This window comes from Elephantulus edwardii, unplaced genomic scaffold (genome assembly GCF_000299155.1).
Source record: "Elephantulus edwardii isolate Elephantulus edwardi_28Jun2011 unplaced genomic scaffold, EleEdw1.0 scaffold00209, whole genome shotgun sequence".
Lineage (NCBI taxonomy): Eukaryota > Metazoa > Chordata > Mammalia > Macroscelidea > Macroscelididae > Elephantulus > Elephantulus edwardii.
In genome coordinates this window covers 2,947,070-2,972,223 of record NW_006399959.1, presented here as the reverse complement: position 1 = coordinate 2,972,223, position 25,154 = coordinate 2,947,070, and the positions used below count along the sequence as shown (strand labels likewise).

Genomic DNA, 25,154 nt, shown 5'->3' with positions numbered 1-25,154 from the left:
GAAGTTGACTTTAATGGGGGGAGAAACAACTTGGAAAAGGTGAGGATGTGAGTGGTCTCACAGTTCATATGGTCACTGAAGATCTTCGGAAGAGGAGGTACATCTAATGCGTTTGCATCAAAATTGTAATGAAATGTCTGAGACCAACAGACAAACCCCACCTCCACTGAGTTAATTACAGCTCCTGGCATCCTGCCTCATCACTCTGCCTGGGAGTGGGGGTGCATTAGAACAGACAGCTCTCCGGTTAGCAGCCCAACACGCGGCACATCACACCACCAGGGCTCTATCTGAGTGGTAGTTCCTGAGTCACGTCTTGAGACTGATAACCTGGATTATGCCTTTTCTAAAAATCTCTAAACTGTTTTTTGCTATCTGTAGGAACTGAGAACAGAAGCGATCGCCAGACCTCTGGAAATAAATGAGACTGACAAAGTGATGAGAGTAGCAATAAAAGACATCCTGGTAAGATAATTTTGCTTTTACTTCTTGTTTCTTTAAAGTTTATGTGTTTTATTGTTAACGAGACCATACCCACCAAGGTACATACTAGGGAGCAGTTACCGCATGTGCAGTTCAGTGACACAAACAACCTTCTTTGAGGTAGACAGCCAGCCGCATTCTCTTTTTTTCATTTATCCTTCCCCCAGTAAATGAAGTCACTGCCCCCTAAGGTTCATTTCTAAGCTTTCAAGTGGTGATTGTTAATTTGATCCCATACATACTTTGCTTTAACTTGATAATTTCATACCTGAGACTCAGCTGTTTTCTGCCTCTGCAAGAGAGTAATGACCTCGGCATAGTTTCAGAGAAGGGAAAAAGTTATGGAGAAGTGCAAAGTACAGGAAAGCTGAATATCAGATTACTGATTAGAAATTGAAACCAAACACCTAATGGGTGTCATCCAATGTCCCAGCCCACGTGTAAAATGTTCTCATAATTAAAGTTGTTTTAAATATATAAAAAAAATAAATTGAAACCAAAATTAGAAAAATTCTAGAACACTTAGTGTAATCTGATAACTACTATAGCATACTAATAACTGTTATTATTAGTATGAATTGGAAACAGGAGTGGCATCCACTTCTTAAACAACATGCCTCTCTGGAAATTATGAACTTTGAAAAAGGACAGTAGTTACAGAAAGGCTTCAGGCCTTTTGTTCACAGGGTCTCTATGAGTCATGATCGACTCAGTGACAATCAACAACAACGCAAGATTGGTATGAACAGTTTCTCATGTTATTGACAATACTTTAAATTTAGTAATAATAAAAATTCCTCCATAACCTCTGGTCTGCTGGAGACGCATTAGAACCCTTGGACTTGGTGTTTAGCAGCCCTTCATGCCTGAGACTGAAATCACCTCCCTTACAGAGCACCTCCAGCCTAACTGTAGGCAGGCCTGCAGTGATGAGTCACCAGAGAGGGGCACACTCCCCAAGACCTCCCTGCATAGCATCTACCCAGGGATAAAGCTCAGATGATAGGCAGAGAGAGGGTGGACAGATGGAGATAGGAAACATAGGGAAGCAGCAGGAAGAGTGTTGTTCCTGTGTCAGGATTGTGGTCAGTATCACAAAACATGATGAATTATTGAATACAAAAACAATTTACTCTGAACTTTCACTCAAATTGCAATTAAAAGAAAAAGTTAAAATTTTTAAAATAATGTTAGTAGTTAATACTATATCTTGTGAATCCTTCGTAATCTTTTTTTCATATCTGTTCCTCACTGTTGGGCATTTAGTTGACTTCTCATTTTCCTGAAATCTGAGCATTGAGTGAACCCTTACACTCATGCTCACCCAAAATCAGCAGTTGTTTACTGTCAGGTATTATACCTCAAGTGTACAGCTGGAAGGCAGTTGAGAGGAGGGCTTTAACTCAGACAGCTGTGTGCTTTCAGGCAGGTTATGTGACCCATGGTGCCTCACTTTCCTCATCTGCCCATGATAGGCATGGTGGGCAGGGAGAATAACAGTGCCAACCAAAAATAGGTTCTGATGGGCATTGATGACCACATGCACATGAAGCCTGTCCTGTGCACATGGTCACTATACAATCTTCAGTGCTGATGCCAGGAGCCTTATGTGAGTCAGGATATGTCCTAGAGCATAGAATGTACTGTGGGCTGTTCAAAAGGCTACCAACAATCCCAGCAGGACTTGAGCCTCCGCCACCAGTGAGTTTATGTGACTCTGTAGGACTGAGTAGAACTGCTCCAGAGTGTTCTCAAGGCTGTAAATCTCCATCATCTTAATCCTGTAGAGCAGCAGGTGGCCTCAAACCACCACCCTTTTGGTTAACAGCCAAAATGCTTTCACCACAGTGCTGCCACAACTCTTTCTAAGGATGCCAGGTTGCGGTGGTACCTTGTCCTTAGAGATGCTCCTGGGCAGCACAGCACAGAGGGCTGGGACTTAGCAGAGTGAAAAGACATGTAGGAGGCTGGTAGGAAATATCCCACACACTGGAGTAACCAGAGATGTAAGCATATGGAGGGTGATGAAACCCATTTCCTCTCTGTTGGAGAGGAAAGCTAAGCTATGTGTTGGTTTGAAGCAAGATTTTAACCTTCCCATGGGTAGATAGATAGAATGCTACAGGAGGAAGTACTAATGTGCATGTTTGTCTGCATAGGGAGTATATGAATATATGTATACATGTATATAAAATATTTGGAAGAAATACAGCCAGAATGCACCTTAAGAATTAAAAAATGGCAAGACTCTTCATGTTCCTTGGACATGTTGTCCCTGGTGAGCCAGGAGGCACAAGTTCCTGGGGGAGGACTTCATGGTTGGTAAGAGGGTCAGTGACACCATGGCCACAGCAGTAGGGTTAAACACCACAGTGATGATGAGGCCTGCACAAGAAAGTTGTCACTTCTGTTGTACTTGGGGTTGCTGTGAACTGGAACAATCTTGACAGCTTCTAACATGCATGTGTACATCTCATCTGCATATGTGTCCACGGCTCCACATGCACACTCACACTCTGTGCACCTAGTGCCTAGACCCTGGCCTTTATCTAAGTGCCATTGGCTTTCTAGGGAATGAGTGCTTGTAGAGTTGGGGCAGGGTGCGCGTTCCCTGGGAACAACCACCATCCCCACTGACTGTGCTGACTCTAGGGGGCCGTGACCTGTCTTAGGGTTTCCATGGCTGTCAGTCTGTTGTGGGAACAGACTCCTCTTCTTTCTTCTGTGGAGTGGATGGTGGGTTTGAACTACCAATTTTGAGGTTAGCAGTCAGTGTTACTTGTTGTGCTGCTAACTGAAATGTCAGTGGTTCAAATCCCCCAACAACTTTGTGTGAGGGTTGCTGTTTGTCAGAATTGACTCCATGAGAGCAGGTTGACAGCCTTTTTGGGCCTGTGCTGTGCTCCCCAGGAAGGTGGTGGGTTAGGTGAATGTTTGTGTGTGGGGGATGTAGTTTGTTAGCTCTTGGCTTTATGTAGTGTGAGAAGGAGGGAAGTTCTCCTCTTCAGAGTGGTGTCGGCAATGGTGGGCTTATTGGGACATTGTCTCCTCTCTTTGTCTCTTCCAAATGCAGGCCCAGGTGCAGAAGACCAAAGACCTGCTCAATAATGTGGCCTCTGATGAAGCGAATCTGGAAGCCAAAATTGAAAAGAGAAAACTGGAGCTTGAAAGAAATCGAAAACGGCTCCAAACTCTACAGAGTGTCAGGTAAAGCGAGAGCAGAAAGAGTCCACGTGCAGATTGAGGGCCAGCACCACAGCCCTGTGGAGCCCTGAAGCAGCAGGAGTCACGCTGCTTAGACTCTCGTGGGTATGAGAGTGCGTTTGCCTGTCCTGACCAGCTGATGCTCCACACGTGCCCTTTATTGCTTTCCCATTTCTGGGGAACAGCATATTACTTACTAATATTATTACATTTTATCATGTTTAAGTGGAAGTATGCAGAGCAAAGTGGCTTTCCAGGCGGCAGTTCCTATTTGTTTGGCGACATTGGTTGCAAGCCTGTATTAGAACAGCATTTTTTGTGTTTCCCGTTTCTGTCTGCTCTTTCCCGTACCTTCTGTCCAGAGTGATCTCCCTGGACAGATGCTGCCCTTCCGGATATTGTAAAGCATGTGTTCTTCCCTGGTGTTTGTGACTGCCTAGAAGCCTGGCTGGCAGGTTGTTTGGCAGAAAGTTGATGCCTAGGGATGGATTCAGATCCGGGTATGAGGAGGATCAGAGGACCATGGGGGTTCTAGCAGTCTCCATCTGAATGATAAAACTTTTCTTTTTTATGATTTTTAATTTTTATCCTACCTTTCTTTTTCTCTTTCTCTCTGGCCCCATTTTGCTATTGTGATCCTGATCAGTAGTTGATTGTGAATGGTTTTGACTTAATTCTTCACAGCTTTATGATTATGTCAAGTTTTTACAGTTTTTGGTGTTTTTTTTTTAAATTTTTATTATGGATTGTTTTTGCCATCAAATGGGATCTGATTGGTACAGGAGGAGATTGTCCTTCCTTCTCCAGCAGAGCATCTGGTGGATTTACCTCTGGGTTTGCAGTGCAGCTTCCTGCCACTAGGCCACCAGAGCTTCCTTTACACAGTTTTTACATCTTGAATTTTGATAAAATGTGTTTGCATTTTGAGAGAGGTGAGAGGAAATTATCAGTTGTAAGTGAGGAGGACTTTCTCCAATAAGAGGGTTTTCTGAGAAAAGCATGCCAGGAAAAGGAACCCAGAGCCCAGTCTGGAGTTCCAGGGTCTTGACAAGCCTTTTCACCTTGTTCACAGGCCCGCCTTTATGGATGAATACGAGAAGATCGAGGAAGAGCTGCAAAAGCAATATGACACTTACCTGGAGAAATTCCGCAACCTGACTTATCTGGAGCAGCAGCTGGAGGATCACCACAGGATGGAGCAGGAGAGGTTTGAGGTGTGAGCTTGTCCTGTGAGCATTTTCCATCAACTGGGGGGGGGTACCCAGAAAGGGCAGAGGACAAAAGGAACCACCTTTGACCAGGCTGCCATTTCACTGAGGGCCTCCCCTGGATTCAGAGAATATGCACAGAGCATGCCTCAAGTTAGTGAGTAGGTGGGCTCATTACCTCTGAGGCTGAGGCTTCCCCTTCCTTCCGGTAACAAGGACTTATCCTTGTTTTATCCCACACAATAGCTGTTGTGTTGTTAGGTGCCAGCCTCAAGCTCAACAAAACAAACCCTGCTTAGTGTTGTGCGCTCCTCACAGCCTGTATGCTTATGCCCGCTGTCATAGCTGCTCCGTCAGTCCATCTGTTGAGGGCTTTCCTTTCCTTCACTAACATTTTTTGTAAGCATGATGTTCTTCTCTAGTGACTGGCCCCTCCAAGTGTGAGGAGCAGTGTCTCACCATATTTCTAAGGAATGTTCTAGCTGTACTTCTTCCAAGACAGATTTGTTCATTCTTTTGTTAGTTCCTGGTATTCAGTATTTTTCACCAACACCATATTTCAGAGTTAACAGTTCTTCTTTAGTCTTCTTTATTCGTTGCCCAACTTTCATGTGCATGTGAAGTAATTGATAATATCAGGGCTTGGATCAGCCTCGCTCCTTAAAGTACCCCAGGCACAGCGCACAGTGCTTTCTTAGCATTTAGGGCAACTGTGTTTTCAGTCACTCACTGGTCAAGGAGGAGATGATCCTTAGAGCGATAAACCACACATGAGAGCCAGGAGGGCCTAGTTTGTCCAGCATAATGCTTAGGAAGCTAGAAGTGAGAGAACAGAGGGATGAATGGAAACAAGAGCTAAAGAGAAATTATGAGAAGAGAGAGGACACAATTTGAGGATATTAATCAGTATCCTAAAAAAATGTGCATGAAGGGCTGAGTGGAATTCTAATCTTCCCTGTAACTTTTCACTCAGATAAATCATGACAAAAAAGTAAAGTAAGTAAATAAAAGCCACTACTCCTTTTTAATCGAGGCCACCTTTTGTAACATTATTAAAATTTCCTTAAATTTTTTTTCCTACATGGGAAATTGAAACTCCTCTGTATTTTTTCCCATTCCCTACCTGACTTGTGCTCCAGTGAGACTGAAATGAGAAAGGCAGTGTGGGGCTGTTGTTGTTGTTGTTAATTGCCATCGAGTTGAGAACAACTCTTAACAACCCTATGAACAAAGCCTTTTTATAACTATTGTTGTTTCTCAAAGTTCATAGAGTTTCCAGAGGCATGTTGTTTAGGAAGTGGCTACCACTCCTCCTGTCTTAAACTGGGAGCCCCACCAGATACTATCCACCATGGGTAATCGTTATGGCATTTTATACCCGGTGGCATATGGTTCAGCATCACAGCAACCTCAGGTTACCTCTGTACAGCAAATTAACAGAAGAGTGCTGTACCACTTAGAAGAGTGTTCCTCTAAAATAAAGTAACAATGGACTTATAAATACAAAGGCCTTCCATACGGTCTTGTTGACTCTGTGCTATAGACTTCAGATAGGGTGAGGCCTATCTTACCGTGTTAGAAATATTTGTTCCTGGTCTAGCCCTGCAGGCCCATGTGACAAGCACTTATGGTGACTTTACGTCTCTCCAGTGACGGGAAATGGTCATGGGTTAGAGGGCAGCCAGGTCATGGGAATCTAGGGGAGCCACTTTCCTGAAGTTTCTCAGATAAAAACCTCTAATGACAGAGAGAAAGTATGTCAGGTTTCCAGGCCAGAGTGCTAGTTCAGGGAATGGTCTTGCTCTTCATTTCCTCTGTTCAGTTCTTTCTCTATAACAGACATGAGGACTTCTCTTTTTTTACATATTACCTTTCCCAGGAGCTCTGTGGTGCAAATGTGTAACATGCTGGGCCACTAAAGGAAAGGTCAGCATTTGGATCTACAGGACAAAGTGGGATGGTGTCCTCCTGTAAGGATTTGCATTCTTGGAAATCCAGTGGAGAGACAGCAGCGGGTTCTAGTTTGGTTGATGTCACCTGCTCAAGTGTAAAAGAGTAATAAAAAGAGCCATGTCTTCTGAGTATTGTTTTTCCTGTCTCACAGGAAGCAGAGAATACACTCCGGCTGATGCAGAGCAAACTGAAGGAAGAAGAAAAGAGACTGCTCAAGAGTGGAAGTAAGGCAGGGCTGGAGATTCTAGGATTTCTTCTGCAGTGGTTTTTTCAGCCTTGAAAAACAGATACACGTGCATATGTGTGTGTGCACCTGCCCATAAACCCATCCCTGTTGCATAGATTCCTGCTGTTAGCAGTCCCACGGCACAGAGTGGAGCTGACTGTAGTGGTTCTGAGGCTGTAATCTTTACAGAAGCAGCCTGCCTTGTCTGTCTTCTGTGAATTCCAGTCACCTACCTTTTGATAGTAGCCAAGTGCTTTATGACTGCATCTCCAGGACTCCATGTCTGTGTATTGAATTGTTATTGTTACTAAGTTGTTATTATTACGTGCCTTGAGTTTGTTCCAGCATAGCAACTAGTGAAAGAACGTATCCCTGCACCATTGTCACAGTCTCCTCTGCACCCCACCCCCTGCTGCAGCCAGTGTGTCTGCCCGTATTATTGAGGGGATTACTCATTTTCACTGACCTTCTGCTTTACCAGGGCTTATCTCCTTTCCCAGGGCCCCTTCTCATCACATGCCCAAAGTATGTGAGACAAAGTCTCACTGTCCTGGCTGCTTTCAAGATGGATTTATTTGTTCTTTTGTCAGTCTGTGGTATTATATATCTATATCTATATATCTGTATCTATATCTGTATCTATATATACATAGAGAAAGAAACATGCATACACAGACAAACACATGCATGTATATCCTTCCAATGACAAATTTTTTTGACAAATATTTTTTTTATTATTGAAAAGCAGTTCTCTGACACATTTTACCTGAGTACCATTTTAATTCAAATGCAAGAGCATTTGACTATGTGGATCACATCAAACTGTGGTTAACCTTGAGGAGAATGGGAATCCCACAACACTTGTTGGAGCTTATGCAAAACCTATATACTTGGACCAGGAAGCAGTCCTCAGAACAGAGCACAGAAACACTGCATGGTTCAAAGTCAGGAAGGGAGTGCATCAGGGACGCATCCTGTCTCCATACTTTTTCAATCTATGTGCAGAACAGATCATTTGGGAGGCTGGGCTTTATGAAGAGAAATGTGGCATCAAAATTGGAGGAAGACTCATCAGCAACCTATGTTATGCAGATGACACAATGTTGCTTGCTGAAACTGAGGAGGACCTTGACCTTAAGCACTTGCTTCAGAAGGTCAAGGACTGTAGTCTTCAATATGAATTGAAGCTCAGCATCAAGAAGACAAAAATTCTCACCCCTGGGCCAGTTGACAGCACCATGATAGATGGAGAAGAGATTGAGGTTATTAACAGTTACAGCTTGCTTGGCTTCACAATCAGTACTCTTGGCACCAGCAGTCAGGAAATAAAAAGACAAATTGCATTAGGTAAATCTGCTGTTAGGGACCTTTCCAGAGTACTGAGAAGCAACGATGTCAGTCTAGAGACTTAAGATGCCCCTAATCCAGGCCATAGTCTTCACAATTACTTGCATTGGAGAGCTAGACAATGACTAAGGATGACAAAAGAAAGATCGATGCCTTTGAATTGAGGTGCTGGAGAAGAGTCTTGAACCACCAAGAAAATAAATCCTTCTGTCTTAGAGAGGGTGAAACCAAGTTTCTCTGTGGACGCTAGGATTTTGAAGCTCTGTCTCACATACTTGGGGCATGTGATCAAGAGGGACCAATCATTGGAGAAGGACATCATGATCATGAGAGCGGTGGGAAAGCACAGGAGAGGAAGACCCCAGATGTGATGGATTGATACAGTAACTAGGGCAATAGGAGTAAGTGTGTTGGAATCAGTGAGATTGGTTCAGGGCAGGACAGGCTTCAGAGCTGTTGTACGTAGGGTTGCTGTGAGTCACAGGCGACTCATGATAGCATATAACACTACCAACACCACCATTTTAATTCACCCAGAAGACTTGTTTAAATAGCAGTTAAAGCATTTTTGGCTTTCATGCCAACTAACCTGTTTTTTAGCTCCTGTTCACGCAGTCATCTCCCTCAACCATCCATTCATGTATTCCTACATCCTCCATAATCCAAGCTCGTTGGGCGAGGCTGTCAGTGGAGCAGTGGGGTTAACCTACATGTAAGACTCAGAGTTGGGAAGAAATGCTTCCCACGACTGGACAGCATTCAGCATCCTTCAGGCATGACCTTTATCCGGGGATTGGGCCACTCCCCTCCTGAGCCCATGCCCTTCCCGATTATTGCTTAATCTTTCACAGTGAAGTCTTTACTCCTTCCCTCCTGACAGAAGAGCCCTGGTGGGTGGATTTATGGTTGTACTGTTGACCAGAAGGTCTGGGGTTTGAATTCACCACCTCCTGAGAAGAAAGATTGAATCAGTCTGCTTCTGTGAAGACTTGCAGCCTTGGGAACTCTGTGGGGCAGTTCTGCTCTGTCCTTCCAGTGTCCAGTCTCTTTACATTCCTGAAGGAATGAGGCCAGCTGTGTGGAGATATCGGAAGTGAGTCCTATGAGGGACTCCTGGGAGGAGGAGGTCTGATGGTGTGCAGATGTGCAGCCGGGCAAGAAGGAGAGCAGTGAGAGCTGGCCAAGGATGGTGGCTTAGTGTGCTCGGCAGCCAGGGCATGGGGCCAGCAGTGCAGTACAGTACAGGTGGCCTCCTTTCAGTGTCACTGTCCTGTGCAGGTGGCCTCCTCTCCCTGTACTGCCTAGTGCAGATGGCCTCTCCCCTGCACTGCCCAGGGCAGGTGGCCTCCCCTCAGTGCACTGCCCCGTGCAGATGACCACCTCTCCCTGCACTGCCGCTGCCCAGTGCAGGTAGCCTCCTCTCAGTGCACTGCTGCCACCTGGTGCAGGCTGCCCTCACTGCTCTGTGCTTTACAGCCTCACAGATACTGTACCTTTGCAGATTGAGGGTCTGTGACAGTCCTGTATTAATCAACTCTTTGCCGTTTTCCAACAGCAAATGCTCATTTCATGGCTTTCTATCTCTTTTGGGAATTCTGTAGTATTTTGTACTTTCTCATAATAACCGGAAACAAATTCATGGCTGTTGAGTTGGTTCCAGCTCATGGTGACCCTCCATCAGTTGTCTGAGGCTGACCTTTCCAGGAGGGCCCTGCCCGTCAATCTCTTGCTTGCACAGATAATGCACTAAACCATCAGAGCTCCATGGAGTAGGCTAAATCTAGTGAGATGCACTGGGAAACCAGAATAGGATTTACAGACTGACTTAACGATGACTCACTTTACTGTGATGACCTGGAACCTAGCCTCTGGTCTCTTCGAGGTTGCCTATGAAAGGTCTCCTTGAGAAAAGCCTGGAATATGCCTTTTTCTTTTTTCTAGAGTGTAATTTGAGCGGAAGTGTGCAAAACAAATCAGCTTTTCATTCAACCACTCAATTCACTTTTTGTTTACATTAATGATACAATTCTCAGTAAGTAAACAAACTCTGCCCACTTCTTCTAGCGAGTTTCATTTCCCCTCATCCTTCTTAATCCTCATCCTTGGGGAGATGCTGTCCTTCAACCGTAGATTTCCTTCTCCTGAGATTTTTCTGTGCTGAAGTGAACGGCTGCTGTGTGATGAGCACGTTTCTGTGGGTAGTCCCTCACTCACCATCTTTCTCCAGATGGCCCCTCTGGCCGCGCCTCCTGTCTTCTTGTTCACTGCCCTTGGGGGACAAGCCTGGCTCCACATCGTCCGTCATGCTGGGTGAGGGGCTGGATGTGGAGCAGCACCAACACCAAACAGAAATTTTTCTCACACTTGAGAGTTTCTAGTTACTGTGACAGTTGGCTGTCCACTGTTTCACATGGAATAGTTTCTTTCTTGTTCTTTATTTATTCTTTCCTGTTACTATAATTTTAATGAAAAAGTTTATGAAGCAGATTGGTTTTTCCACCCAGTTATTCATACACTTTTTTTGTGTTTGGTTTTTTTTTTTAAAAAAAAAAACAACAACCCACATTTTTGTGTGTATGTGGGTGTGTGGGTTGTTGGGGGTTTTTTTATACTGGTTTACTTACAAAGTTTGTATACTTTTTTTTTTCCACAGAAGATCTTTCATCTTTCCTTTACCCATCGCTTCCTCCACCCATCAAATTGTGTCTCCTCTTCTCCTTGGATCCTCATACTCGTTCTACAATAGTGGTCTTATACAGGATTTGTCCTTATGAGACTGAGTTCATTTAGCATAATGCTCTCCAGTCCCTCCCATCTTAGGTACTAATTTACAAACTCATTACTTCTTGCTGCATAATATTTCATTGTGTGACTGTACCATAATTTCTCAATCCATAATGCTGCTACAAACATTGGTGTACAAGTTTCCATTTGTGCCTCAGTTCTCATTTTCTCTGGGTGTGTTGCAAGGAGTGGAATAGCTGGGTCATATGGAATTTCTATGTTCAACTTTTTGAGGAAGCGCCAAACTGCCTTCCAGAATGGTTGTACCATTTTACAATCCCACCAACAGTGTGTAAGAGCACCTATCTCTCCACATCCTCTCTAATATTTATTACTTGCTACCCTGCTAAACTTTGCCACTGCTACTGGGGTGAGATGGTATCTCATTGTGGTTTTGATTGGCCAATGATTTTGAACATTTCTTCATGTGTCTGTTGGCCATCCACATGTCCTCCTCTGTAAAAAGTCTTTCCATGTCTCTTGCTCATTTTGTAACTGGATCATCAGTCTTTTTCTTCTGAAGACCCAAAAGTATTCTGTAAACTTTAGTTATGAGACCCTTTTCTGAGATGGTATTGCCAAATGTTTGTTTTCTTTTGCACATATTTTATGTTACTGGAGCTATTTCTAACTTGTATGTCAGACTCATAGTTTTGGGGTTTTTTTGCTTTAAAAAATGATTTTGAAGCAGCCTAGTGCACCACGGCCTGATAACTGTCCCCAGTGGCCTAGTGATTAAGCACTGGGTTGCTAACTCAGTGTGGGCTCCTTACACCTGTCAGCCGGGTACTCTTGAAAGTACAGCCCAGAAACCCTGCAGGGCAGCTTCCTCTCTCCTGTGGGGCTTCAGAGTCAGCAGCTCCGTGCCAGTGACTTCAGGTTTACTGAGCGGAGAGCCACACACTGTACAATTCCCCATTGAAACCTGTGTCTCGGTGGCCTGCACGTCATCATGGGGCACTCGCACATGGACCCAGGAGTAAGGAGGCCCTTGGGGGAGGGGAGGAGCAGTGCCAGTTGGTAAGCAGTCACATGCCAGGAGCCCACCCCCACCAGGTACCCTTTGGGAGAGCTAGGCCAGCCTTCAATGCTCATGAGCATCCATTCTGCCCTGCAGCCTCTCTAGTTGAGTTGTGGCAGCAGGAGTATGTGTGGTTTTCATCTTTTCCAAGCAATTCTCCCAGAGGCTCCCCAGGTCTGGTGTACAGGAAGAATCAGGCTTATCTGTTCCACACAAGGGGGCAGCTCCTCTGCTGCACACGAGGGGGCGGCTCCTCTGCTGCACACGAGGGGGCCAGCTTGTCTGGTGTGAGGGGGCAGCTCCTCTGCTGCAGTGATGGGACCTTCTTGTGTCTTTGCCAGGTGGGGCGGCTCCTCTGCTGCACACAGGGGGGCAGCTCCTCTGCCGCACACGAGGGGGCGGCTCCTCTGCTGCACATGAGGGGGCCAGCTTGTCTGGTGTGAGGGGGCAGCTCCTCTGCTGCAGTGATGGGACCTTCTTGTGTCTTTGCCAGGTAATGACAACTCAGATATTGATCTCCAGGAAGATGATGAATCCTACAGTGAACTGGAAGAGCATCGGCTGACTCAGCCACGCATGGCCATCGAGGTGCTCATGCAAGGTACCCCATGAACCTCACTCCACCTCAGTCAGGGCAACCATTGAGGTACACGTGCAAAGTACCCTCCAGCCTCCTGCCCTTCTGACTGCCACGGGACCACAGTGCCTGGGTGTCAGGCCACTGAGGTCTGCAGGCACTATGCGAGGGGCCCTTGTTATGGCTCTGTCATTTGTCGAGATTTGGCTCTCCCTCAGCCTTGGTGGTGTAATGGCTAAAGCATTGAGCTGCTGTCTGAGGGGCTGTGCAAGAGCAGGATGAAGCAGTTAGCTCTGTGGGGACCACAGCCCAGGAAGGCCAGGGCACCTCTGTCTGGCAGGGTGGCTGTGGCCAAACAGTCTAAGGGGCACTGGTAGTTGTTCCTTTGGTTTCGATCGGGGTAATGAGCCCATTGCTGTGGCATCATTCCAGCTCATAGTCTGCTTCACAACAGAGTGCAGACATTGTGTTATCTGCACTGGGAGACCACCGCATGTGTAACTCAATTGCGTTGTTCCCTTGTCTGTATCCAAACCCTTGCAGCCCCAGTCTGCCAGTACCTGAGACATTTACAGACTCAGTCTTCTCTATCTTGTGGATTAACTCATGTTTTAGATGCACTAACATTGAAGACCCAGCTGTCGTTATTTATTACATTTCTCATTTCACAGGATAACTAGGTCCTCCCATTTCCTGTTTTTCTTTGCCTTTCCCCCACTTGAATGATTCTTCATCATAACTTCTAGAAAGCCAGCTTGGAGGGTGCCGTGAGTCCAAACCAGCTTGGCAACAGTTGGTTGGAGAGTTTCGTGCTTTGAGTGACAGTTTACACAACAGCTTAGGGTCCCATCCAATGATTCCTGCACAGGTTACCCGTGATCTTGGCCACATTCTGCATGATGAGCACCTTATATGCTCATGAGTCCTTTCTGTGTTCAAGCGTCTCATTTCCCCCGCCCTTACCATTCTCATCTTTGTTTAAGGTATTTGTGGGCCATGTGCTCTTAATTGTTATTCTTGGGTTTTGTGCCAGTTTGTTACTTAGTGCCAAGGTGATGTGACGTCAGTTTCAAGTCTAGCTTTGTATCGTATCTCAGTAAGTCCTCTGCTCCCAGCCAGTCTGGTCTGTGGTGTTTTAATTTAGGAATTCTCTCTTTCTGTGTCTGTGGCTTTTGTTTTTTGCTTTTTTCCACTTGGAGCAGGAGGAGATTGCCCCTCCATCTCCAGTGGAGCACCTAGTGGTTTCGAACCAAGCACCTTCGGGATTGCAGCACAGCTTCTTGCCACTAGGCCATCAGAACTCCTTTTGTGTCTGTTTCTCAAGGTTTTCTTCCATGTTTTTCTGACTGTCAGGGTCCATCTGTCATGGGTTAGAACTGTTTGTTGATAGTGATATCTGAGCACCATGTCGTTCATTGACTTTTGAATGGCTTGATGGCATGATTTGAGGTCATTTTTCCTGGTAGGCACCGTCCATCAGTTTTTTGGCTCATAGCACCCTTATGTCACAGAGTAGAACTGACCTATGGGGTTCACTAGGCTGTAATCAATGAGTTAGAGGAGAGGAAGACCCTCAGTGACAGTGGGTATGAGCACAGTAGGGATTGTTGAGGTTGTGTGAGATGCTGTGCATGGACGAAGCTACAGTTTTCACCAGAGCAAAGCCATGGGTGGGTCTGAACCTCTATCCTTTCAGTTAGCCACCGTCTGCCTTAACCACAGCTTCCCGGTTCTCCTCATGGTCAGGGGTCCTCACTGTCCCCCATGCCCATCTCATCCCCAGGGAGACCCAGCAAGCGCATCGTGGGCACCATGCAGGGTGGAGATTCAGATGATGAGGTGAGTCGTGCAGCCCCCTTTGTCACTCGTTTCCTGTCTTGGCTGACCACCTGGACTAAACTGTCCAAGGGGCCACCAGTGAGGTCGGTCAAGACCGCCTGACTCAGCTGGCAAAGCTCAGGCCAGTCCGGTGCCTGGCACCCCTTGCTTGGTGCGTCACAGGTCTGGCCTCTTGGGAGCTGGTCTGTTTCCTGGCTTGCTTCTTTCCATGTGAATGAAAGTGTCACCCTGTCTTTTCCCACTTCTCACTCTTCTTTCCATTCTCACTTTCCAAAGATGGGAGCAGCAGCAGCTCGCTTAGGTAAAAGCAGGACTGCCAGCTCCAAGAAGCAGGTTGGTTCTGTCACCCTGTCCCTCTGTCTGTGTCTGAACTGGGGATGGCTCATCCTGGAAGTGATGTAGGAATCTGCTTAGAATGGAGCCCACATGCAGCTGGCAGAGTGACGGGAGAAGCCTGTGCTGGGGAGGGAAGCTAGAACATAGCCCACAGAGAAAGGGCTGTGGGTAGGGTCCTGTAGAGAAGAGAGAGTGTGGGTGGGGTCCCCCAGGGAAGGAAGGGGTCCTTCAGAGAAGAAGGGATGTGGGTGGGGTCCCCCAGAGAGGGGAGGGGTCCTGTAGAGAGGACAGGGTGTGAGTGGGGTCCCCCAGAGGGGAGGGTGTCCTCCATAGAGGAGGGGTTGTGAGTGGGATCCTCCTGCAATTATGGTATAAGGCCTCTCTTCAGCTCTGTCAGGTCAGGGAGGGTAGGCAGATCCTGAGAGCACCTGAGGGTCAGACACCAGCACCTGAGGGTGACCACATGGGAAAGGAAACAGAGTAAGAAGGCAGTGTCAGGTGGTTGCTCCTGTTCACTTGTCCCTCCAGCCATACTTTCTGTTAAGGTCCTGGGCAGTACTCAGGCTGAGGGTCATCTTCATCAAGACATGGGGACTGGAGACCAGTTGTACCCAGAGCAGGGCCCCAGGGCTTGACCACAATAGGAGCACAGCTTCATGTGGTTGTGCAGAGGCTCGTAGTAAGTGCCACTAGCATCCGCTGTGGCAGGATGTAGGACTCTTGAGTCCGCAGGACTCTGGCCAGCACACCCAGAGTGTGTATGCAGAAGTATTCTGTGAGAAGCAGACAGATTACGTCCAAGTAAGGGGGACTCTAGGAGTCAGGGGGGCAGTAAAAAATGGTTTCTCCACCTTGCCCACAGAGAACAGAAATCCAGCCAGCGTGGCCAGTGCTGCTTCTGTTGAGCCCATGTGGCCATTGTCCCCGCTGGGCCTCACTGTTGTCACATGTGTCTCAGGGGCTTGTTCCCTTATGTACACTGCAGCATTGGGGCCTGTGCACCTTGAATACATGCATTTGTTCAGGGATTGTGAGTACAGCAGTGAGGGGTTACATAGCCCCCCAATCCAGTGCAGTTCCCTTGTGGTGGGAGACCAGCAACAAGCAGACATATCAGGAGTGGTTGGGTAAAGGGGTCATGGCAACACGTGTCAGGCTGCTGGTTGAAAGGTCAGCAGTTTTTCTCCACCACAACTTGGCAGGAGAAAGGTAGGCGGTCTTCCCCTGGAAGGATCTAAAGCCCAAGAAGCTGGAGGGATGCCAGCCAGCCATCAGGACATCTCCACGGCTGAGTTTAGTTTAGTTTAGTTTCGTTTAGTTTCGTTTTTTGGGGGGTCTTTGGGGGAGGCAGACAGTGATGGGGACGAGGAGGGCCTGATGTCCTTGGATCGGGAGTCCACTGAGGATGTTTGAGCACAGGCCAGGATGAAGGAGGGCATTGTTCCCTGTATACTTGGGGCCCAAGGTGCTGGCCTGACGAGGTGGGAACTCGGGGCCAACCTTGTTGAGCTCTGGAATGAGACGACACCACTAGCATTCTCCAAGTGAGTCTAGTGGTCAAGGACCACCAGACATTCACAAGAAGCTGGAGCCTGTAGCTCAGTACACTGCATTTAGGAATGCTAACTGAAAGGTCAGCAGTTTGAACCCACTGGCTGCTCTGAGAGAGGAAAGTGAACAGCCTTGGAAACCTCAGTTGGAATGGACTTGAGGCTGGAGGGTCGGATGTGGCCCAAGGTCAACAAAGCTGGTGGTGGTGATGGTGTCAGGCATGTGAAGTGTGCTTAGTGTGTGTCCTGCTTGGAAGGGTGGAGGGTCAGCGCAGGAAAGGATGGCCCTGTGTGAGATGGACTGGACTGACAGCTCAGAGAGGGTGAGGTTGGCTCAGGATAGGACAGAGTTTAGAGCAACTGTTCATACGGTCACTGTGGGCTGTAGTTGACTCAGTGACACATAAATAAATGCAGTAACAAGAGGTGCTGTGGCGTAGACTCAACAGCTGGTTCCAGGAATCAGCCATAAGTAGATGGATAGAAGGGGGGGGGGGTGCATACGTGCGTGCTCTCCTTGGTTTTTCACACGTGTGCCACGCTCTGCAGGTGCTGTGTGTTTTACAAATGGAAGGTTTGTGGCAACCCTGCATCAAGCAAGACTGTCGGTGTTTCCAGTAATGTGTTCATTCCTGTTTGCATATCACATTTTAGAGGCCTTGCCACATGTCGGCATGCTGTCCCACAGTGGTGTGGAACACAACTTTTCTGTGTGCTGAGAAACAAGGTCACTGTGACTCACTTGAATGTCATATTGACCTTAGGAGGTGTCTGACTCTGAACAATTGATTCACAGTGTCTCCAAGACCTGCCTGTAAGAGAGTGTGTGTGTGTGTGTGCACGCGTGCACCATATTGGGTGGGAGCGGGCTAGTTGGCATGACTCAGCATTAAAGGGCTTCCTGGGCCATTTTAGAACCAAGATGGTCGTTGTCAGTGGATGAATTTAGATCATCTCGAGGGTGAAAGAGAGTGTTGCCTTGTCTTTATTCCTTACATCTCCTTCCAGTGTTCCTTTCATTCACAATGTGGCAACAGAACACCCTCAAAACCAAACAAGCTCCTCCTCACCTCAGGCCCCAGCCCTTCATGCTCTGCAGTGTGTGTCTGAGTTCTTGGGACCAGAGCCTCATGCAGTGAGCACACAAGGCTGCCCTGGCGTCTCAGGGACCCTCATGCAGTGAGCACACGAGGCTGCCCTGGCGTCTCAGGGACCCTCATGCAGTGAGCACATGAGGCTGCCCTGGCGTCTCAGGGACCCTCATGCAGTGAGCACACAAGGCTGCCCTGGGTTCTCTGACAAGAACCTCATGGAGTGAGCACACAAGGCTGCCCTGGGGTCTCAGACAAGAACCTCATGGAGTGAGCACACAAGGCCGCCATGGGGTCTCCTGGGATGGTGGTGCTGGCGGCCTGCCTGAAGTTCCAGGCCCAGGACATTGACAGGTCTAGACAGGAGCCTTTTCTTACCAGCGATGTATAGACTTGCCCCTGACAGCCTGATCACCCACCCATCTGCCAGGTGCTTCCTTCAGAGGGCGTCTACATCTCCTGTGTTCCCAGGAGCTGGGGGAGGACAAGAAGGCAGGACCTCTGCCAGCCTGAAGGCATCAGTTCTTCCTGTTTTCTCCTGCAGGATGACTTAGAGGACAGTGAAATTGGCATGGAGGATGATGAGGAAGATGACGATGAGGACGAGAGCATTGCCCTTTCACCCACAAAGCCTATTTGCAGGATCCGCAAACCCGAAGCCCTGGATGAGAGTGACAATGACTTCTGAGCTCCCAGGTGGGGACCTAGGCAGAGGGAGACCCTCCACTGTAGGTACATGGGCAGCACAAGTTGAGGTGCTGATGGAGCCTGCTGGATTCTTGATCACTGAGGCCTGACCTCTCCCACTGTTGGCCCTGCATGTCCCATGGAGCTTAAATAAGAGCCAAAGTGAACCCCGCCAGCACATTTTTGGTTTTGTGTTATTTGACTCCTAAAACTGGGCCATGCTTGTGTTAACAGTGATGCACACAGGACAAGAAAACTGGATGAGTAAGAGTTCTTTATTCAGTACAGAATGAGAAACAGTCCCACGGTGGGCAAGTCCATGCTCCATCTGGTATCAAAGCTGTAAGCCTTTACAAGAGACTTAAATCTCTCCTGTGGAGCCCCTGGTAGATCCAAACTGCCAGCCTTTCATCCCCCAACACCTAGTGCATTGCACCACTGGGTCTCTGTGTTACAAACCTGGTCTGGAAAATAAAAAATCAGACCTGCTGCTCTCGGCCAGTGAGGATTCTCTAGGACAGAACACCTGCTGCCCCTTAGGATTTACCAGGTTGTACTCTTTTCTAGAAAATGATACCATTTTCTCTCTATTGTAAGTTCCCTCTGTGTTGTTTTTTATTTTTATTGTGACTTTAACAAAGGTTTACAGAAAGGTTGGGTTTTCATTTATTCCTTGTTGCACATTTTTCTCCCTCTCTCCATGTTCTTAAGGGAAAATGTATAGAGCAAATAAATTTTCTGTTAAATTTTTCCTATGTGTTTTGCTTAATAACAACTAATAATAATGGGCACTTTGTAACTACTACTTCCCACTTCCTCTCTGTGATTCTGGTTTCCGGTCTTCCTTTTAGCCCAACATTTCCTGCTTTCTGATAATTTTTCCTGGATAAATGCTGCCCTTTTCATCCTGCATGGTTGGTTGTTCTAAGGCATGTTGTTGGTTGTTCTAAGGGTTCACCTTAAAGGTCTGTCGGTCCAAAGTTGAGCCTTCAGGGTGAGTTCAAGTCCAGGCTTGAGAAGTGAGAAAGGGCCATAAGAGGCCCTACTGTCTGCTGAACCAGGAAACCTGGCCCGTTTTTTAAGTGTTTGAGGTTTTTTTTCTTCAAAGGCTCTTTTTCCTGAGGAGCAACTGATGGGCTTGAACCACCAGCCTTTTGATCCGTAGTCAGATGTTTTCACCACTGTCCCAGTGGGCAACTCAAGCACTGTGTAAGTCTGACTGCTGTGTGGCCTTAAGACTCAGTGGCCCAGGCCTGGGGCTGGAGCTGGTTTGTGGCATCACTGGGATCCACCTGACTTGTTCACCACCCATGCAGCATCAGGTGCTTTTGCATGCTCACCTTCATTTTCTTATTTCCCTCCATATGCTGATACCACAGACCAAATGGATGGAAAGCAGTTTTCCTGGCTCCACATTAAAAGGATGTCTTTTCCTCTCAGCAGACATCGCTGACAATGTCAGAGGCACCTTGGGTCATAGCCTCATTTACCCCTTCACTACTTGAACTGCACTGGGAAAGTGCTGGCCTTGGTTACTCTGTCAGAAATTCCTCGCTTCTGTTTCCCACTAGCCATCATTTCTTTGCTGAATTGTTTCCTTGTCCAAACACTGGTGAGACTTTAGTCCACCACCAAGGACAGGAAACAGGTTTCTTGCATCTCCCTCCTTGGGGAGGGAGTGACTGAAGGAAAACATGAAGGTACAGATTCTTATTTCTTATTTACACTATAATCCAAAATTGAATTTTGCAGAGCAACTTTAGAAGATTCACTCTGATGTGAAGGGAGAAGTGACAAGTGGGATGGAATTATTTTGTTCATTGAGAAACACTAAGTAAACCCCCTGGCACTGAATCCATTCTGGGTCAGGGTGACACGCCGTTCAGTTGTAAATCTTTACAGGAGGGGACCAACTGCCCATCTTTCCCCTGTAGAGTGGCTGGTAGGTTCAAACTACCAACCTTTTGGTTCCTCCTGAAAAGCACAAAGTCATTTTTCTTTATTTCACAGTTCCAAGGTAAGAAGACTTTTGGAGCTGCTTACACTTTTTGTTTTATACATGTCCAGCTTAGTAACATTGATGATGTTCTCAGAGTTGTGCAACCATTCCCACCCACCTCCTCTGGGTTGTTTCATCCTTAAGTAACATAAAATTGCTGCCCCACAAGGTTCCTGTCTAACTAACCTTTGGAGTTGTTTGTTTTGTTCTCATGTAGATCTTGACAGCGACGTTATTCACAATAGCAAAGAGATGGAAGCAAGCCAAGTTCCCATCAACAAATGAATGAAGAGAAAAATGATAGTATATTCACACAAAGGAATACTATACAGCACTGAAAAACAATGAACTCATAAAACATTACACAAAATGTGTGACTCTTGAGGACAGTATGCTGAGTGAAATATCTAAGTCATAAAAGACAAATACTACATAATGCCACTGTTAGAAAACAGGACTGACATGGTGGTTGGGGAGAACTAAGAAGGGATAAACAATGAACACTGCATTGGAACAGATGAAGGAAAAAGCTATTTAAAAAGAGTAAATGATTAGGAATTATTTTTTGTGACAACAGTCCAGAATAAGAGGTGTATAGCAAAGTGGACTGGGGGAGGGCAGCGGAAATTATGCAACAATAAATAAATATTAAAAAGACTGGGGTGGGTAGGGAAGAAAATGTACAACAATGAGTAAATGCAAATCCAAGATTTCTGTAAACTTGAGTTAAATTCACTAATTTTTTTTAATTGGGGAAAACATTGGGGGTTCAAGGAGGTGAGGGTTGGGGGCAGAAGGGTGAGGATGGGCAGGGATGAAAATTGCAGGGGTGCAGTTGCAGAGCTGTACAATTTGGTTGGTTGGGGAGCAGGTGAAGGAAATGAAAAAGATCCAGTGGGGACCAGATGCACAGGGGAATGGTAAGCATATTCCAATGGTGATTAAACCAACTGTCTTACTGATTTGGGAACTGGATGCAGACTCTCTGGCTTCTTCATGCTGAACAGGGGTGTAGATGTGAAGGGGGAAAGGGAGGACACTATCTCCTCACTGGTGGTCTTGGGTTAAAGCTGCTTGCCTTCTTGTTCTGTTAGAAGATGTTTTCCTGACATTTGCTCCCCTCTGGACTGCAAAGTGTTTTCCCAGGTGGGTCCAGTGGGGATGGCTGGTTGAACCCAGAGGATCCATCCTTCTTTGCTTCCTTAGCTGGCAGTTGTATTTCCTTTTTGTCACTGGCACTGGGTTCAGGATCAGGTCTAGAGTAAAACTCAGTGTTAGGGTTACCTGTAAGAAAGGGAGCAAACCTAGAGAGAATAAACTTGTGAGTTACAAATAGAAGGGCTTTGGGGGGTGTTACTTTCAGGTTTACTGGGGGGTGGCAGAAAGTAGCCTAGATAAAATTCTCTCGATACCCTAGGCATTTTTTTCTACCCAGGGGTCAGATGGCACAACCTGGGGACTGAGGAGCTCACCCTGAGGGCCGTGACGGCTCGCCCCAAGCCGGGGGCTGGCTGGTACATCACTCCTCCAATTGCCCCCACCCCAGTCTGGACCCCTTGCCTGACCAAAGACAATGTAGCCAGGGACAGCGTCCCAAATTCCAGCACCCCCACTTTTACCCCCCATAAATGGTCATACTGTAATTTGAAGTAGGTGTCACTGCCCTCCCCCTTTTTAAATGGAAAAGGGAAGCTGAGAGTTGTAAACAGACTCCCCCCAGGTCTAAACAGCTTTTGGCAGAAGCATTCAACAGATCAAAATATGTAGTGCATTTAGGATGTTGGTCCTTTTGGTCATGCTGCTGTTAATTGTCATCAAGTAGACAACTCACAGTGACTTTCAGCAATCCATTGTATTGGTGATCATCTTCTCTGGCCTGTCCAAGAAAACCCAAACCTGCAGGCGGCTGAGTGGGTAATATTTTTTTTTTTTAAAAAAAGCAGAATGCTCTAGACAGACATCCTTTACTAGTTGTTGTTGTTGATTGCTGTTGATTCAAGTATGACTCATAGCGACTCTACGAACAAAAGATCTAAAGCCTTTCTATAACTATCAACATTTATCAAAGTTCATAGAGGTTTCCAAAGGCATGCTGTTTAGGAAGTGGATGCCAGTCCTTTACTATTTAAGTTTGGTTTTAAGAAGACTATCTTTTTTTTAAGATCTAATTTTTGTGTACCAGAAAATCTGGATCCCATGAGAAATTGATGTTTTCTTGTGAATTTATCCCCCTCTTGGTGCCATGACAAAGGAGGTCATTGTTCATGGGAGCACTCAGCCATACATTCATATCATCATCCTTCTCTTGACTCTCCACCTTCCTCTCTTACTCCAGGCAAATACTGGCCAGTTGCTGTACCTTGGATGACCTGCTTAAGCTTTTTTTTTTTAAGTGAGTTTAAACACACTTTATTTTTAGACAACTATGACATTTTTTTCCCTTTAAAAAAAATGCCTCCACTCCAAATAAATGAAGGTCAAAATTAAAATGGAGAGCTCAAGATGGTATCTCAGTCCCGTTTGTTGAAGTCCTGGTGTGGTGATGAAAAACAGCAGTCAGATCAGATGACAGGTGATGGATCCAAAGAAGTGCCAAATTTGTTAACATTTCTCCATTTCTAAACCATCCTTAAAGAAAATCATGTATGGAGTCACACCATCCTCACGGTAGTCCAGCAGAGCAAACATGCCATCTGGATTCATGTTTTCACCAATAAAGAACTGGTAGTTTTTGAAATTAGCAAGGATGTGCTTGATCTGTTCTGCAGCCCCCGTCATAAAAGGTTTTACTCTTTCTGGTTTTTGTTCTTCAAGTTTGCCTTTGAGTGATTTCATGTAATCCTTGATGTACTTCTTGTAAGCTGCTTTTGTGAAGCTGGTTTCCTGCAAGTGATGGTTCATGACGATGTCAACACCAGTGATTACTGTGGTTTTGGTTTCTTCACAATCGGTGCCTTCAGCAGAGGCGTTTCCACCAATGAGCGAGTCAATGTTACCCTCCGTCCTACTGACCATCTTCCCCTCCACCTCCAGGCACAGTCCGCCTGCAATCTCCCGGATTTTGTAGATGTCGGAGAACAGCTCATCATGGCTGATGAGGTCCCGGTAGATGATCATGATGGCGACAAGGAGACGACGGCGGCGCTAGCTGAGCAGGAGCCGGAGCTCTGAGCGAGCACGCTGCAGCAAGAGCAGGGCTCAGGGAGAGGGGGGAGCGGGCGGTAAAAAGCTAAGCTTTTAAGACCCCAAGAACTACACCATGAACTCAGATGTATAATGGAAGTACTCAACACATTCTTAAGCTAATTAACTGGGATGAAGCCACTTATACTTTAAGAAATACCTTTAATTCTTTGTACCTAAAGAATATAAATAAATACTTTTGTAAGAAAAGTTCATAGGTCATTATGATACATGTCAGTTTCAGGAGACTATAAAAAGATAAACGTACCAAGAGCAGGACTTAGAAAACCAAAGGGAACAGTCTCGCTCTTGGATTTCTTATGCTGAAAGAACAAAAGAAGGTGGTTTCAGGACTGGGTCTTTCCTTCTGGGGATCTGGTGATTGGCTTGGTTATTAATCAGCCAGCTTGTTGATTAGCAAAGCACAGACAACTACTGTGGCAGCAGGGCTTCTTTTATACCCTGCATAAAGAATGTAGTATCAGGATTGCAAGAAGATTTATTGACAATGTGTGTTATACAGATGACAGTACTTGAAGAGGGTTAAGACTTAAAGCACTGAAGATTAAAGACTATAGCCTTCAGTATGGATTCTACCTCAACGTCTAGAAAACAAAAATACCTCTGGACCAATAGGCAACATCATGATAGATGGAGAAAAGATTGAAGCTGTCAAAAACATTCATTTTACTTTGATTCATAGTCTGTACCCATGATTGTTGTTGTTGTTGTTGACTGCTTTTGAGTTGAGCATGACTCATAGCAACTCTATGAACAAAAGGCCTGAAGCCCCTCTACAACTATCAACATTTATCAAATCACAGAGTTTCTGAAGGCATGTTACTTAGGAAGTGGACACCACTCCTTCCAAACATGTCATAGTATGTTATTGTTATGTGCCATTGAGCCACCTGCAATACCTAGAGACCCTATGTACAGCAGCTCTGAACCCCTTCCCTGTCCTGAGCCAGTCTCACTAATTCTGACACACCAGCTCCCATCACCTCAGTTACTGTATCAATCCATCTCATCTGGGGTCTCCCTCTCCTGCACTGTCCGTTCACCCTTCTGAGCATGATGGCCTTCACCAAGGACCGATCTCTCCTGGCCACATGCCCAAAGTAAGTAAGGCAGAGCTTCAAAATCCTAGCCTCCAAGGACAGACTTGGTTTTCACCCTCTCCAAGACAGACCGATTTGTTGTTCAAGACTCTTCTCCAGCCCACAACTCGAAGGCATCTACTTTTGTCATTGTCCAACTCTCTGAAGCATAACAAGTAATTGAGACTATGACATGGATTAGGCGCACCTTTGTATCTAGACTGACATAGTTGTTCTTCAACACTCTGGAGAGGTCCATGATAGCAGATTTTCCCAGTGCAATTCATCTTTTGCTATCCTGACTCCTGGTGTTATTAAGAGTGTTGATTGTGGATCCAAGCAAGCTGTAATTGCTAACAATCTCAATCTCTTCTCCATTTAATATGGTGCTGTGAGTTGGCCCAGTGGTGAGAATCTTTGTCTTCTTGATGTTGAGCTTCAACCATATTGAAGACTACACCCATGGTAGCAGATGTCAAGACATTCTGTTGGGAAGATATGCTATCAGGGACCCCTTGCTAAGAGCAAGGATATTAGCTTAAAGACTAAAGTACACCTGATCCAAC

The 25,154-nt window shown here is 46.2% G+C and overlaps 2 protein-coding genes across 2 annotated transcripts in view; one reads left to right on the top strand and one right to left on the bottom strand.

Annotated features, from left to right (window-relative positions):
* CLUAP1 (clusterin associated protein 1) overlaps positions 1-18,307 on the top strand; it is a 32,998-nt gene extending 14,691 nt beyond the window's left edge. The window contains exons 6-12 of the mRNA XM_006897436.1: positions 382-465; positions 3,557-3,690; positions 4,760-4,901; positions 7,000-7,072; positions 12,720-12,827; positions 14,587-14,642; positions 18,164-18,307. Coding sequence (XP_006897498.1) covers positions 382-465; positions 3,557-3,690; positions 4,760-4,901; positions 7,000-7,072; positions 12,720-12,827; positions 14,587-14,642; positions 18,164-18,307 — 741 coding nt within the window. The remainder of the gene's footprint in view (positions 1-381; positions 466-3,556; positions 3,691-4,759; positions 4,902-6,999; positions 7,073-12,719; positions 12,828-14,586; positions 14,643-18,163) is intronic.
* A 4,599-nt stretch (positions 18,308-22,906) lies between these two features.
* LOC102873173 (translationally-controlled tumor protein-like) lies at positions 22,907-23,422 on the bottom strand. Its single transcript, XM_006897435.1, has one exon. The coding sequence runs from the start codon at positions 23,420-23,422 to the stop codon at positions 22,907-22,909; it is 516 nt and encodes a 171-aa protein (XP_006897497.1).
* Positions 23,423-25,154: the final 1,732 nt, after the last annotated feature.

Bases quoted from the DNA above. Each gene is read 5' to 3' on its own strand.
- LOC102873173 (XM_006897435.1), bottom strand. From the start codon at position 23,422: ATGATCATCTACCGGGACCTCATCAGCCATGATGAGCTGTTCTCCGAC.